Source organism: Bufo gargarizans, chromosome 10, assembly GCF_014858855.1.
Source record: "Bufo gargarizans isolate SCDJY-AF-19 chromosome 10, ASM1485885v1, whole genome shotgun sequence".
Taxonomy (NCBI): Eukaryota; Metazoa; Chordata; class Amphibia; order Anura; family Bufonidae; genus Bufo; species Bufo gargarizans.
Genome location: NC_058089.1, coordinates 124035801 through 124049377, shown reverse-complemented (window position 1 = coordinate 124049377; position 13577 = coordinate 124035801). Strand labels below are relative to the sequence as shown.

At 41.2% G+C, this 13577-nt stretch overlaps 1 protein-coding gene across 3 annotated transcripts in view; it reads right to left on the bottom strand.

Moving 5' to 3' along the window:
* Positions 1-564: 564 nt before the first annotated feature.
* Positions 565-13577, bottom strand: part of SPTBN2 (spectrin beta, non-erythrocytic 2) — a 258310-nt gene continuing 245297 nt past the window's right edge. For all 3 annotated transcript variants that reach the window (XM_044270585.1, XM_044270582.1, XM_044270584.1), the window contains 13 exons: positions 12673-12877; positions 12208-12582; positions 9905-10149; positions 9681-9819; positions 8704-8788; positions 7784-7980; positions 7458-7621; positions 6213-6279; positions 5510-5557; positions 4348-4568; positions 4048-4221; positions 3884-3926; positions 565-1449 (listed from right to left, as the gene is read on the bottom strand). In XM_044270585.1, coding sequence (XP_044126520.1) covers positions 1228-1449; positions 3884-3926; positions 4048-4221; positions 4348-4568; positions 5510-5557; positions 6213-6279; positions 7458-7621; positions 7784-7980; positions 8704-8788; positions 9681-9819; positions 9905-10149; positions 12208-12582; positions 12673-12877 — 2185 coding nt within the window. In that variant the 3' untranslated portion in view covers positions 565-1227. The remainder of the gene's footprint in view (positions 1450-3883; positions 3927-4047; positions 4222-4347; positions 4569-5509; positions 5558-6212; positions 6280-7457; positions 7622-7783; positions 7981-8703; positions 8789-9680; positions 9820-9904; positions 10150-12207; positions 12583-12672; positions 12878-13577) is intronic.

Here is a 13577-nt window from a genome sequence, read left to right as displayed (position 1 = left end):
TGTAAAGTCTGGACGGATCCGTCTGCGGCTACTTTCACACTTAGAATTTATTTTACAATATAATGCAGACGGATCCGTTCTGAACGCAAGTGTGAAAGTAGCCTAACTTAAAGCTCCTGGGCTCCAGTGCAAATGTTATAGTAGTGCCACATTCCTAAAGTGACGATTCTAGTACTTGGTGTTCTCCAAGGGAGCGGAGGGGCCATTGGACTGCTCAGATACTAGAGCCCAGGTAGAATCGCAGCCTAAGCATCCCTACTATCGCAATCCTCACCACAATTGGAATTTTTACAAAAAAATAAGGAAAAGCTTAAAATATACATTAGGAAGCCGGTGCTTGGTGCAAGGCAGCACCCATTAACAGTTCCTACCACAAAAGTCAAACAGCTTGCCCCGATTTCCAGATTTTATGCAGCAGGTTCCTCACTCACATTCATTAAGACTTATTTGCAAAATAATTACACTCATATTTTATCTTTGCGCAATATATTTTAGTAAGAAATCATTTTTCCCCCGCATTGATTCCTCTATGTACTAAAACCCAAATTAAAATCACAATGTTTGTTATCTACTGGTGAAACGTCTTCATTACAGATCTGCGGCACAGTCTGTGTAATTGCAAATTTCAAACATATTAATATTTATACAGCGTGTGTGGTATCAGGCAGCATTGTGTATGTAAGAAGGTCACGATTATGGAGGCTGTGTTTATTCACGTAATAACCTTTCCATTTACATCATAGGCATAACACATCGGTGTTTTTAGTTTATTGCATCTCCATAACACGCTGCAATATGTGCACTGCTTCTCTAACGTTTGATGTCGTGTCAGAGGTTATGGCTGGGCATGCGCACAGAGACAATCAAAGACCCCATCAAGACGAAAGAATTTAATAATGATGAATTGATGACTCCCTCAAGAATGGCTCACATGCCTCAAAGCCACGTTTCAACGGTGTTCAGTGCAAACGGACCTTCTGTTTGGGATCCAGCAGGTTGCATTGTAAGGGTCTCAAAGTCTGAGTCAGGAGGTGCATGTTATGCATATATAGTTTTATATATATGTATATAAAATGCTATGGTCTTTTTTTTTTTTCCTTTTTAATTTACCCACACAACCACCCAAGCCGCACGATTGCCTACAGGTCCCATGCTGTTGGCGTGACTGGGCCTTATTTGCAGTAATGATTTGAATAGAGTAAAGTGTTCTGATGAGCATCATGGTATTTATTTCTTCTTAAAGAAACTAAATCGCTTTTCTCTGTCCTTCTCTTTTCCTTCCTTATTACGCAATGTCACCGTGCCTTCAGTGGCATTATTTGGAGACACAGGAGGCATTGTCAAAGCCCGGGTCATTCCCTTGGGAATCCCTGGAGAACGGTCAGAAGTCTCACTAGTCGAGGGAGACATTGAAGCATTGATCACTCGCATCCAAGTGCTCATCTCGGCCTGAAGAAAGAAGAGGAGACCAGCTTTACAATTGAGAATTATTTGGCTTTCTATATCAAATATCATTGCTTTAAATATTAACTGAGTAAATATTAAGACATTTATCATAAGTTTTGTCATTTCTGCACCGCCTTTATCAAGTTTGTGTAGCTTAAGCCAATGTCTAATAAATCTCAGCTAATTTATTGACATAGGTAGTGACACTTTTATGACTGCACTTGCCCCATCTAACAAATCTGTAACATAACAAAGAAGTTGCCTTTCATACAAGCTAAAGGCAGTTCACTCTTCTACGCCAGGGTCTGTCTGGAGCTTTGCAAATTATGCCAACTTTTAGCTCCAAATTCTACAAACTGATGTGGATTTCACAAATGGTTCTAAATTCACTGCCCCCCTCCATCTTAAGTGCATTTTAACACCTAAGTGACGTAAATAATTTTAGCCTTAAAGACCAGAAACATTTATATCTCTGCTTTTTCTTCCTATTGGTACAGGGAGGTGCTATCAGTGATTAATAGCATTGTGTGTATAAGTGTGCATACAGAGATAGCAGAAATTACAGGTTTTACTGAATCTTTTCCCCACAAAACTATAGATCAGTCTGCTCAGCTCCTCCTGCTCTATAAAATGCTTTCAGGTTGCATTGCATTTTGTGGTGACAGGTCCTCTTTAAAGGCGTTATCCAGTAAATTATATTGATGACCTATCCTCAGGAACCCCCACCGATCAGCTGTTAGAAGAGGTTGGGAGCTCAATGAGCATGACATCAATGTACATTGGTCACAGAGCCTAGTTTTAAAATAATGACCTATCCTGAAGACAGGTCATCATTATCATTTGCTAGATAACCCCTTTAAAAGCAGTCGGTCTAAGCTGCTTTTGTACAAGGTGCTCTTTGCAAACATTGGTTCTATATTTTACACACTATAAGATGCACGTTTTAGAAATAAAATTCTTGCTGCGTCTTATAGTCCAAAGTCAGGGGTACTTAGCAGCTCGAGACCCCCGATTCCTTCCTAATGATATGGCAGAGCGCTTATATATATTGTTGTGCCACATCATTGATTTCTGCTTCTCATGGCGGTTTCCTGATGTACTGACTGCTCTGTGCATGGCTCCCTCTGCTTGTCCTGTTCTACACTTGGCTACTCCTACCTTGTATCTAATTTCTGTGCTCTTTGCTCCATGTTCCAGCTGCCTTAACAGGAATTAAACATTCTTTTTAGTGCTGCTGAAGCAGTCAGTGCAGAGCTGATTTTTCTTGGTTGTGTGTCATTTAGGCAATAAAACTCCCTAGGAAATGTGTGTATTGTAGAAGGTGATTCGCCGTAATGGGAGCTTACAGGTGTCAGAGTGCCGAGCAGTCACGACAGGGTCTCACTCTTCTAGCCCGGCAGCACATGAAAAGGGCCAGTGATGTCAAGTATCTTCAGCCCTTATACTGGGCAGCCTGTATGGCATATTACACAACCCCCAGAACCTTAAGTATAACTGCATGATGCAGATTAAACAAGGCTTTTTGTGTGGATACTTTAATACAGTACCAGCAAAGTGAATGAGAATGGGCAAATCTCATGCACGCTTTGCGGTTTTGTTCTGTGCAGAAATTGACTTGCCGTGTGGATATTCAAATCCACCGTATGTTAATTGTTTGTGCAATTCTGCATTTTATGTGGAATGGTTTACCCCATAGACTTCAGTGGGGTTGTTAAACAGAAAATCCTCAGTAAAATTCACAACAAAAAACGATGCACCAAAGTCACTATAAATAGTGCGACTTTATGTGCTTTTTATGCACTTTTGTTGCAGATTTCATGTGGATTTTCTGCATAGGAATCGTCACTGTGTGCTGGTACACTACAGGAGGCAGGCACCCATCCCCATGCCAGATATAAACTAGCAGTGTGAGTGTCACCCCCCAGTGCTGGCTGCTATGCCGCTCTCTTCCCCGACCTGTCACCACATTGTATGCTGATCATCAGAAGAGCAGAACTGTGTCTTTATATAATACTATGTGTATTGATGTAGAATACATATTAATACATACATATCCGAAAAAGAGTATAGTGACATCATCATTATTAATAACTAAACCCCTGAAACCCCTGGTCATAACTACTGCTGATGTCCGTTATTCCAGTCACCTACACATCTGCTGTTGTAGGAAGGCTGCTGGCTTTACCTCTGCAGACCTTCATAGTATAATACTAACCCTGAGACACTACCCTACACTAGTTAGTGGCACTAAGACCTTCACTACCTTAAACCACCAGGGAAGTTTTACTGAGTATGAAACATTTTCCCCCAGATTCTGTTGACTAAAACCTGGGTGCGTCTTATAGTCCAAAAAATACAGTATGTTACACACAATAAATGAATATATAACTCTTGCCAATGTTATGTCCTAGGTCAATGTCAGTTGCAAACCACTTACTTCATCTTTTGCTTGGAAAAGATATTCCTTCCCATCTGATAAACTGTGGAATTAATAAAAAATTAAATTATTAAAGGGGATTATATAGTGTGGATAAAACATATCACATATCTTTAGAAGGCAGACTCAATTGAAGCCGCTCATCATGCACTGCTCGGTCTTACCTGACTTTGAAGACATTCTTGCGTTTCTTGTAATCATGTGCCACACTACACAGTGCTCCAGCAAGTAGGACAGGAACCTCTCCATGATAAGTAATACCACTGCTTGCACTCTTTGCATCTTTATAGAATCCCAAATTGCCTTTTTTCAGAACACAGTAAACATTTTGCCAGGACCTGTGTGGTGATAACATAAGAGTTCTATCATCTAGACAGAAAACTAAACTCCACAAAGGCATGTGCCATTATTAGTGCTAAAAGTAGGTGAAAGGATGACGGCAGTCGACAACTGCATTTTCTCACCTATTGGCCGCCTTCTTGGCATGAGACTCCATTTCCTGTTTGCGGTGCAGCATTCCTTCCATCTGCTCCGAAGAGAAAGGTTCAGGACTGCTGATTGGTAAAGTGGCGGTCTGAAGATTTATAGCTGTGAATGTTGGGCGTGACTGGGTCTGTGGCGAGGGGGGCGGGCTGCCATCCTTTGGAAGTAAATCTGCTTTTACAGCATCTGATGTGTCATACCCCTATAGACATAGAATGGTGACGTCCATTTTAATTAAGAAAACCATGGACAGACATATGCAGCAGACATTTTTTATTTTTTTTTCTCACACATAAGAAGAACTCGGTCATACAAATGCATTTTAACTCAATTATCACTACGGAAAGAGAATATAGCCTGTCGTGGTCAGGTCATTAGATGCCATCGCTCAGCATAGTTCAGATGACTGTGCCGTGAGAACCGCACATGTGTTGTAGACTTTATCTGAATGGAGCTTTTCAGCAATCCACGTGATGGACATTATTAACGATCTTCAATCACCGAAATGTCTACTGACCCTAACATCAGTCCTGCACCAGTGGGCCCACCAGGACAGATTTTCATCTACTGTAAGTAAACAAAGTTCCTACTAAATGACTGCAAGCAGAGAGGTACACTTTAAATGGTCCATGATTGATCCTCCTATTCTGGGCAGGGGTTAAAAGCAGAGTGTGCTTGGCGTGCATGCTGTGCCTGCGCTCCCTGGACTTTGTGTGGCTGTCATGGCCCATAACAGGTAGGAACTAGTGTTAGGGACCACTCGTGGAGGCGACCATGACGTGGTGAGTGGCTTATTACACTTTGGCCAAAATGTACACCAATGCCTCATTCAACATCCAGCATAGAGGCAGGGCAGAGTGCTGGTTGCAGTGTGCGATTGCATTTGTGTTTTTGCGTTTGTATCTGTATTTCGCCATAGCAATCTGCACCTGCATACAGGGTTGTGCTGGCTGAACCCCCCACATTTTTCTCTTTGTATTATAATTTAAGCTATTCAAAGTAGGATACATTCTCGTCAACCCATCAATTCAGATTAAAATTATAAAGATATCATGTTAAAAAAAAATTATTTCAAGATACTATAAAACAATACTATGCAACACTTTAAAATGAGCTTTTCAATAAATGAAATAAAATACTTGCCTGGTTTTCAGATAAGCTGTCGTCTATCCGCCTCATGTCAGTTGATGGCTACCAAAACACAAGTTTATTTTATTACTTTTCATGTTACATTATAATTTGTGCACTTTTAGATTATTTAAGCAGCTAAAATAGATTTTCTGGTTTCAGCAAACAAATGTTATGGACTGAAAAGGTATACGATTTCTCTATATACTTTCTGTATCAATGCCTCAGTTTCCAACTTCTCTGCTTGTAGTTATTCAATGGAAACCTTCATGGTTTATTTCCTATTGCTTAAAACTGTCCAGGCGGCCATGGTATGGTCACGCAGGTGAACGCCTCGTTGAAATACAGTCAGCTGTGCTGATTTTTTTAAACTACTGACTGTCCATATAATGCATGGACATGATAGTTCCTTCAGGCTGAGAGGTGCCCTTTGTACACACTCTTCACTCAAACTAATAGATCTAAGGATTCTGAATTCAATTAATTTAGAATACTTATACAGAATTTGTATATGGTTTAACGCCTACTAATACCCACATGGCTAAAAGGATACTTGGTTAGCCTATATAGCTATAATAGTATCTACATTGGGGAGTATAAGTGCTACAGTTCTTCATCGTTATATAGTGGATGCAGAGGTTCCTGAATAATGGTCAATATACTTTTAATATCTGAAATAAAGATTTTAAATGACAAAGGTTATATACAACGCATGTACCTGCGGAGAATCAGAGTCTGTATACAACCCATTAACGGAAGCCTGTTCAGTTTGCAAGCTTTGTAGCCTAGAGGAAAAAAGGAAACATTAATAGGAGCCTTACATTTTTAGAAATAACATTTAATTTACATCAAGAGTTGAGTAAAATTATAAAATAAATAAAAAAAAAAGCTATAAAATGTTTAGCAAAGCAAAGGCAAGAGATAAAAGAAGATCTGTTAGCAAGGTGGAACATTTCCTTATGCATCAATCTATCATCTACACACGGCTATTGTGACAGGACGCAAAAAGAAATACCATCAGGAAACATACGGTCACCAGTGACAAGTACAGTGACCTCATTATAACATTTCAAGGGTAAACCTGGAACTATAGCTCATCAATATAAATTCCTGGATAACCCCTTTAATACACAAAGTATAGTGTGCGACTATGAGCTAAAAAAATAACTTGGGAAACCACTACAGCAAAAAGGAAAATGTAGACCCTTTAGTGACACACACATGGAGCTGTAAAGGATCCACATTTCCCTTCATTTTGGTTTGTTGCAAGTGTTTGACACCTATGATTCATGTATCTGTGATTTGCATCAGTTTTTTAAAACATTGCTGCGGGCTACCGGTTTCTACTTCAAATCCACCTCTCTGAAGAGAAAGAACACCCCTCAAACAGAGAATTACCGGTAATCTATTTGGTCCATATGGTCTTAAGTCTCTTGCCCTTTTCCCAAGTAGCTAACTTAAGCCGGGTGCTGAATCTCCTTAGAGACCAGTCCTCCATGGAAATTTAGTGGAAGTACTCCATGGTATATAAGAGACTTCTTAGCAACGCTCTATGGAAAACGAATATACATTATGATATCTACCAAGGAAGAGAACCATCACCAGTACCACCTATTGGAAGTGGCCCCTAGGAGTAAAAATCTGACATTCCAATGAACCTTGGGATTGGACAAGGGAATATAGTCAATCCAGATATCCATCAGTAGACAGCCCAGAAACAGATATCTGCCTTGACTATATTCCCTTGTCAAATCTCAAACTTTGCTGGAAAGTCGGATATTGACTCATTGGGAGCCATTTCCAAGAGGTGGCACTGGCGAGATGGTTCTCTTCCTTGAGATATACCTCTTTACATAACAAGCAGCAAAGATATAGGCAAGCCAGCTGCAATTGCCATGCCCCAGTTCCATGTCATATGTCACTGGCGACAAGGTGACAATTATCAAGGTAGCAGGACTCTAACCTTTCTTGCAGAACATTGACAGGAATTGAATGATCTTCCACCAACATTTGATGATTCTGTTCCTGTAAAATCTCTTCTTGTTTTGGCTCAGCTGGAGGTGGAGTCGGAGGCCTTCGTTTCCTCTCTTCCTCTTCTCTTCTCCTTTTCAGCTCAAGCTCTTCCAACTACCAATAAAAGAAAATGAACATCCACATTTAAGTCATAAGACCAGTGAAAGTGTTACAGCTAATGGTTAGAACATGTATATAGAAGATGCAGATCCCGCAGACAATTATTGGCTGACCCCAATATCCACTCAATACATTAAATTGCACATATTGGCTCACCGTTGTTAGCTTCTCCAAAAGTAAGAATCGTTCATCCCAAGTGCATACAGATTTTTGGAAAGCCTCGTGCCTCTTTATCAGGTTCTCCACCTCGTCTACATTGGTTCCCAGCTCTGAGGACCGGACAATAGGTTCCTGACCGGAAAGCCATGCCTCAGCAACATTGGCATCTCTTCCAAACATTAGCACCTCGAGTACTAAATGGACAAAAAATAGCAGGTTAGAGTGTTGGCGGAATTGCCACTGGATAGTTTCCAAAACTGAAAATTGTACTTAAGAGTGTTAAACAAATGAAACTTTTTAATCTTTTCATATTCATTTTGCGGATTTCTTTTTATTTTAATGAGACAATAAAATAAGTTTTATTAACACTTGTAAAATAACTGTGCCATGTGGCTCTCGGTTTAAGTATATTCTGATTGTAGGTTTTTCTGTTCTTTGTTCTGTACATAATTATGGGGCAGCCATCGTATCGGGATTGCTGTTAATAGCATTTAGAGATATGATTTACAGCAGCGACAAAGACCATAGAAACAATAGACTTGACGGAACTCGCTGACTGCTATGGGAGTTTTGCATACATGGTCTGCGACCCGTGCAGAGGTCATTGTGCAGGGAAGGGGAGTAGATGAGCTGTTGTCATCACCCATTGCGAATGGTGGGTCCTGTGCTAGCTATACAGAAGTTTCGTAATTGGAATCTTGCCTTCGATGATAATGAGATGAATCCTAAAAATTGACTTGTACAGAACAAGAATGCCTCATTGGCTACTGTAAAAATTGCACTTTATGTTTTTTAATATAGATAATGATGTGGAAAATTAAAAATAACCGCCAAAAATTCTTAAAAGAATGGTTAAAATAAAATCTTGATTTAAACAGCAGGTCATTTTCTCAAGAAACATTCCTTTTTACACCGACCTATTTGTAACCATTCCATTTTATCTTTCCATTTGTTTTCTGTCTCCTGCCGTCTTTCTTGCAACTGTTCTAGTTTCTCAGAGATCTGAAAGTAACCGAGACAAAAAACAACAGACTGCAATGAAAAAATAATTCCAGTATTTTAACCGCTATAGATTTTCCTACTTTAACAATATTTCAGTAGCAATAAATTAAACCCTCTTGACCTCACTCTGGTTCTCATATAACTGAGGGTGAGCTCTGGCAACCACACGACAGGGTGATGGTGTAAAAAAACAAACTACTTTATTGAAAAATCATGCACATGGCAAAAACAGCTAATTAATAACTTGGGCATTTATGGCCTAATGTGGCCCTTACATATTACACAAGTAAGGGCCACTTTAGGCCAGAAATGTGCAAGCAATTCACTTGCTCCTTTTTCTGGTTTTTAACATGACTTTTCAATATTTTTCATACTGGAGCTGCTGGAGCTCACCCTCAGTTACGGAACTACTTGAACCTGATTCTCCAGTCCAGAGTATTTCCGAGCAACACACCACTGACAATGCAAGTGCCGTCTGCCTGAGACTGCATCATCTAGAAATGGCGAGATGAGGATGACTTTTTTCATGGATCTCATATGGCCTACCATATATAAAGTCAATCCAGCGCTATACGGAATCCAGCTCTGCAAAGAGCACTAGACACACTTCATTTATGACGAGGAGACAGAGACCCCCACCAAATGTAATCACAATTCATCCACAGACAGAGCGCCCTTTTGACCAATGTGAAGTGTTGCTGGTTTATTAATGTACGTATCTCTAGTTTTGCTTTTATTTTTTATTCCTCTAAATTGATTTGGGAAAGAATTCACTGCAGTTTTCAATCTCTCCTTCCTTTCCACTAATAGAACACAAAATAACAAAATGACCAATCACAAACAGGCCTGAAGGACCTTGGTTCCACTATAGTAACTATATATTGCCATGTACCTTGTCAGATGCATAGTGATTCTTCTCTAGCAAAGAGTTTCCAAGGTCTATGCAGGTGGTAAAGCTGTCTGCTCGGGCATCCACCTCTGCTTTAATGCTCAGGTGATTTTTAATTACTAGATCAGCTGAAGATACATCCCTGTTTGAGTGAAGGTTAAATGTTAATAATGGTGCTGAATATAGAGGACAATCAGAACCCGGAAAAGCGTAAATCACAGTCTTACCGTGGTTTTTCTTGAGCATCAATCTGAAGATTAATATCATCCATCCATAGCATAAGATCTCTAACCATCCGGAAAAAGCGAAATTTCTCCACGGTGTCCAGCAGAAGCTGGCGGCGAGCACCGCTTGCTTCCTGCAGTTCACCCCAGGCTTCAGTGACTGCCTGTTCATGCCTGTGGATGTCTGCAGCCTTTTCACCAGCGTAAGCTTTCTGGAGACGAGCAGCATCCTCCTGGACCTGCTTTACCTAAAAGGTACAACAGAAAACATTGTTTAGATCAAACTACTAAGATTTCAATTCAAGATTTCAGAACACTCAGAATTAGGCCTCATGCACACGGCCGTTGCAGTCTGTGGCCCGTATTGCGGCCCGCAAACAGCTGGTCCGCAATATGCGGGCACTGGACGTGTGCATTCGCATTGAATGGGTCCGAAATCCATAGCTGCGATGCGGGACGGAGGCACGGGACCCCATTGAACCACTACGGACTGCTTCCGTGGTGTTTCTCTCCGTGCCTCTACACTGCACAAAAATTTAACTTGTTCTATTTTTTTGAGGCGCGGACGGATCACGAACCCACTTAAGTGTCTGGATCCGTCGTGGCAGCCGCACGGATAGTGCCCATGCATTGGGGACCGCAAATTGCGTTCCCCAATGCACGGAATGGCCGAACGACGGCTGTGTGCAAGAGGCCTTTGTGAGATTTTAATGTATAAATTACAAGTGTTACTGAATCTTTTCCCACAAAACTATATATCGGTCTACTCTGCTTCTCCTGCTCTATAACCCGCTGCCTGCAGATTGCACTGAATTACATGGAGGACAGGTCCTCTTTGAAGTGTTTTCCCCCAGAATTAGATATTTTTGGTTCTGGAACGTGCTGTATAATAATGTATGGAATAGAAGTTAGTGTTTGCTGAGGGAAAAGAGATAGACTTCTGCTGGAGTGATAAACAGAGGTTAATTTCACACATCATGATCACAAGTTTAACACGGCTCTGTCACCAGGATCAACCCTATTACACCAGGCATACTGGCTGGTAGGGCGCAACATGCTGATTAAAACGATACCTTCCTTGTCTGTATGCTAAACAGCTGCAGAGAAAGATTTATTTTTATTCATATGCAAATTTGAGTGATTTGAGCACCCAGAGGCGGGGCTAAATCGTCTGAGCACTGCTATATAACACGCCCCCTCCCCTTGACTGACGGCTTATACATATATACTGTATATATGTGTATTATACACACAGTGTGCTATAACTTCACCACACTGAGATCTGCTCACAAAGCTGATATTCATATTACTGCTTTATTCACAGGCAGAATGTATGATTATACAGACACCAGTGATGTGTGTCAGCTTATAAGTGTAGAGAAACCATGAATCACTATGTCTTATGCCAGGGATGCTCAACCTGCAGTAAAACTACAACTCCCATCATGCCTGGCTGTAGGCTGATAGCTGTAGTCTGTCCAGGCATACTGGGAGTTGTAGTTTTGCAACATCTGGAGGGCCGTATTATATTTGCAACATCTGGAGGGCCTTATTATATGGAGAATAGTGTTGTTTCTTGTTTTGCTAAGGCTTATTACTGGTTTATTCATAGACAATATATGATTATAAAGAAACCAGTGATATTTATTAGCTTTCTAAAAACATAATCTCAATATAAGGACAGACTTTTGTTATGGAATAAATGTGGAGGGGGCGTGCGCAGAGCACAGGGGGTGTTACATAGCAGTGCTCAGACGACTCAGCCCCGCCTCTGGGTGCTCTAATTGCTCATTTGCATATGAAAAAAAAACACAGATCTCGCTGCAGCCGTTTAACATACAAAGGAAAGATATAGTATGATGAGCAGTACCAGGCAGTAGGTCTGGTTTAATAGGGTTGATCCTGGTGACAGTCGCTTTAAAGGAGTATTCCAGTTGTGACACATTATCCCCTATCCACAGGGTAGAGGATAACTATTAGATAGGTGGGTTTCTACTGCTGGGAACCCCACAGATCACAAGAATTGAGACCCCCTGAAATAAATGAGGCAGCAGGTCGGCGTAGGCACTTCCACTCCATTCATTCTATAGGAATTTTGGAAATAGCCGAGCCAGCTGTCTCTGCAACTCCTGTAGAGATGAAAGAAGCGGCAGTGAGCATGCTCGACCTACCGCTGTAATTATTTTGGGGGCCCCCAGAAATTGAATAGTTAACTTGTTACATCTGGAATAAATCTACTATCTGCTTCAGAAAATAACTGTAGGGAAGTCCTATGTACACATTGATGAACACGATTAATGCCTTACTTGTGCACTAAGGGCTTGTATATCATGTTCATATGTGGTGTGCATGCGCTGCATGGCTTCTGCCGTGTTGAGGTCTCTTCCAGTCTCTTCTGGTATTTGCTTCTGTTTGTCCTGTATCTGGCCGAGAGTTTCTCTGGCATCCTGGTAGAAGCGGTGAAGCTCATAGGAGGCCGCCAACATCTGACTACGTGTATCGATCATTTCTAGAAGGTCAGCCCAGGCTTCATTAAGCCCATCCTTCCATTCCGCCACAGTGGCATTCTCAGAATGTCCAGAGGAAATCAGATCATCAGCCATAAGGTTGACCGCATCCACACGTTCCTGTCCAATGTTACTTGTATCACGAGAGAATTCACGGAATTTATCTCTCAGCATCTAGGTAAAAAGTAAAGACATCAGATAAATCTACCACAGTCTAAAATATTACGTTCAGTTAGAGTAATACAAGTGTCAGGTTGTACATACGGTCACATGCTCATAATCTTGGCCCAACTCATGGGAAGCTGCCACAACTTCCCGCTCAGAGATCCAGTGCTCCAGGTCTTCCACATCTCTCCTAAGTTGGCAGAGTCTCTGGTGTTCCTGCAGCTTCCCTCTTCTCTCTTCTGCCAGGTCCTTCAGACTAGCATACAACTTGTCAACTTGCCCTTGACGCAAGGTAATCCGGTCACTATTAACGAAGGATAGATATTTCTTTAAAAGGTCATCAATCCATTGTTTGTCAACACTTTAAAGAACGTTTCTGGTGGTATGTAAAAAATGTTTACTTGCATAAATGAAAACTTTTCTAGAATATTTTATTCTTCAGTTCCTCTTTCCTTTTGAGATAACTGTTAAGATAGGTGTGGTAATGAATGGGACACTGCTGGTCACATTCACAGACTGCAACCCCCGTACATAATTAGTACCTGGCCTAGGCAATGCTTTGAGAGCTAAATACATCAACAACAGATGCAGAAATCGGTTTTAGTCTGGAGTAGAATTTTTTGGTTTTCTGAGATTTTCATACTGATGGCCTATCCTCAGGATAGGTTATCAATATCAGATTGTGGGGGCCGACTCCCAAAACCCACACCAATTAGCTGTATTAAGGCGTGTGGTGCTCCGTAAGCGCTTAGGCCTCATGATGTCATGTTCATTAGTCACATGGCCTAGGGCAGGCATGTCCAAACTGCGGCCCTCCAGCTGTTCCAAAACTACAACTCCCAGCATGTCTGGATAGCTTACAGCTATTAGGGCATGCTGGGAGTTGTAGTTTTGCAACAGCTGGAGGGCCGCAGTTTGGACATGCTTGGCCTAGGGGCTGTGCTGCAATACTAATCACAACCTCTATCAAATGGACGACGCAGTGCTTGGTAAGCTGCAGCACT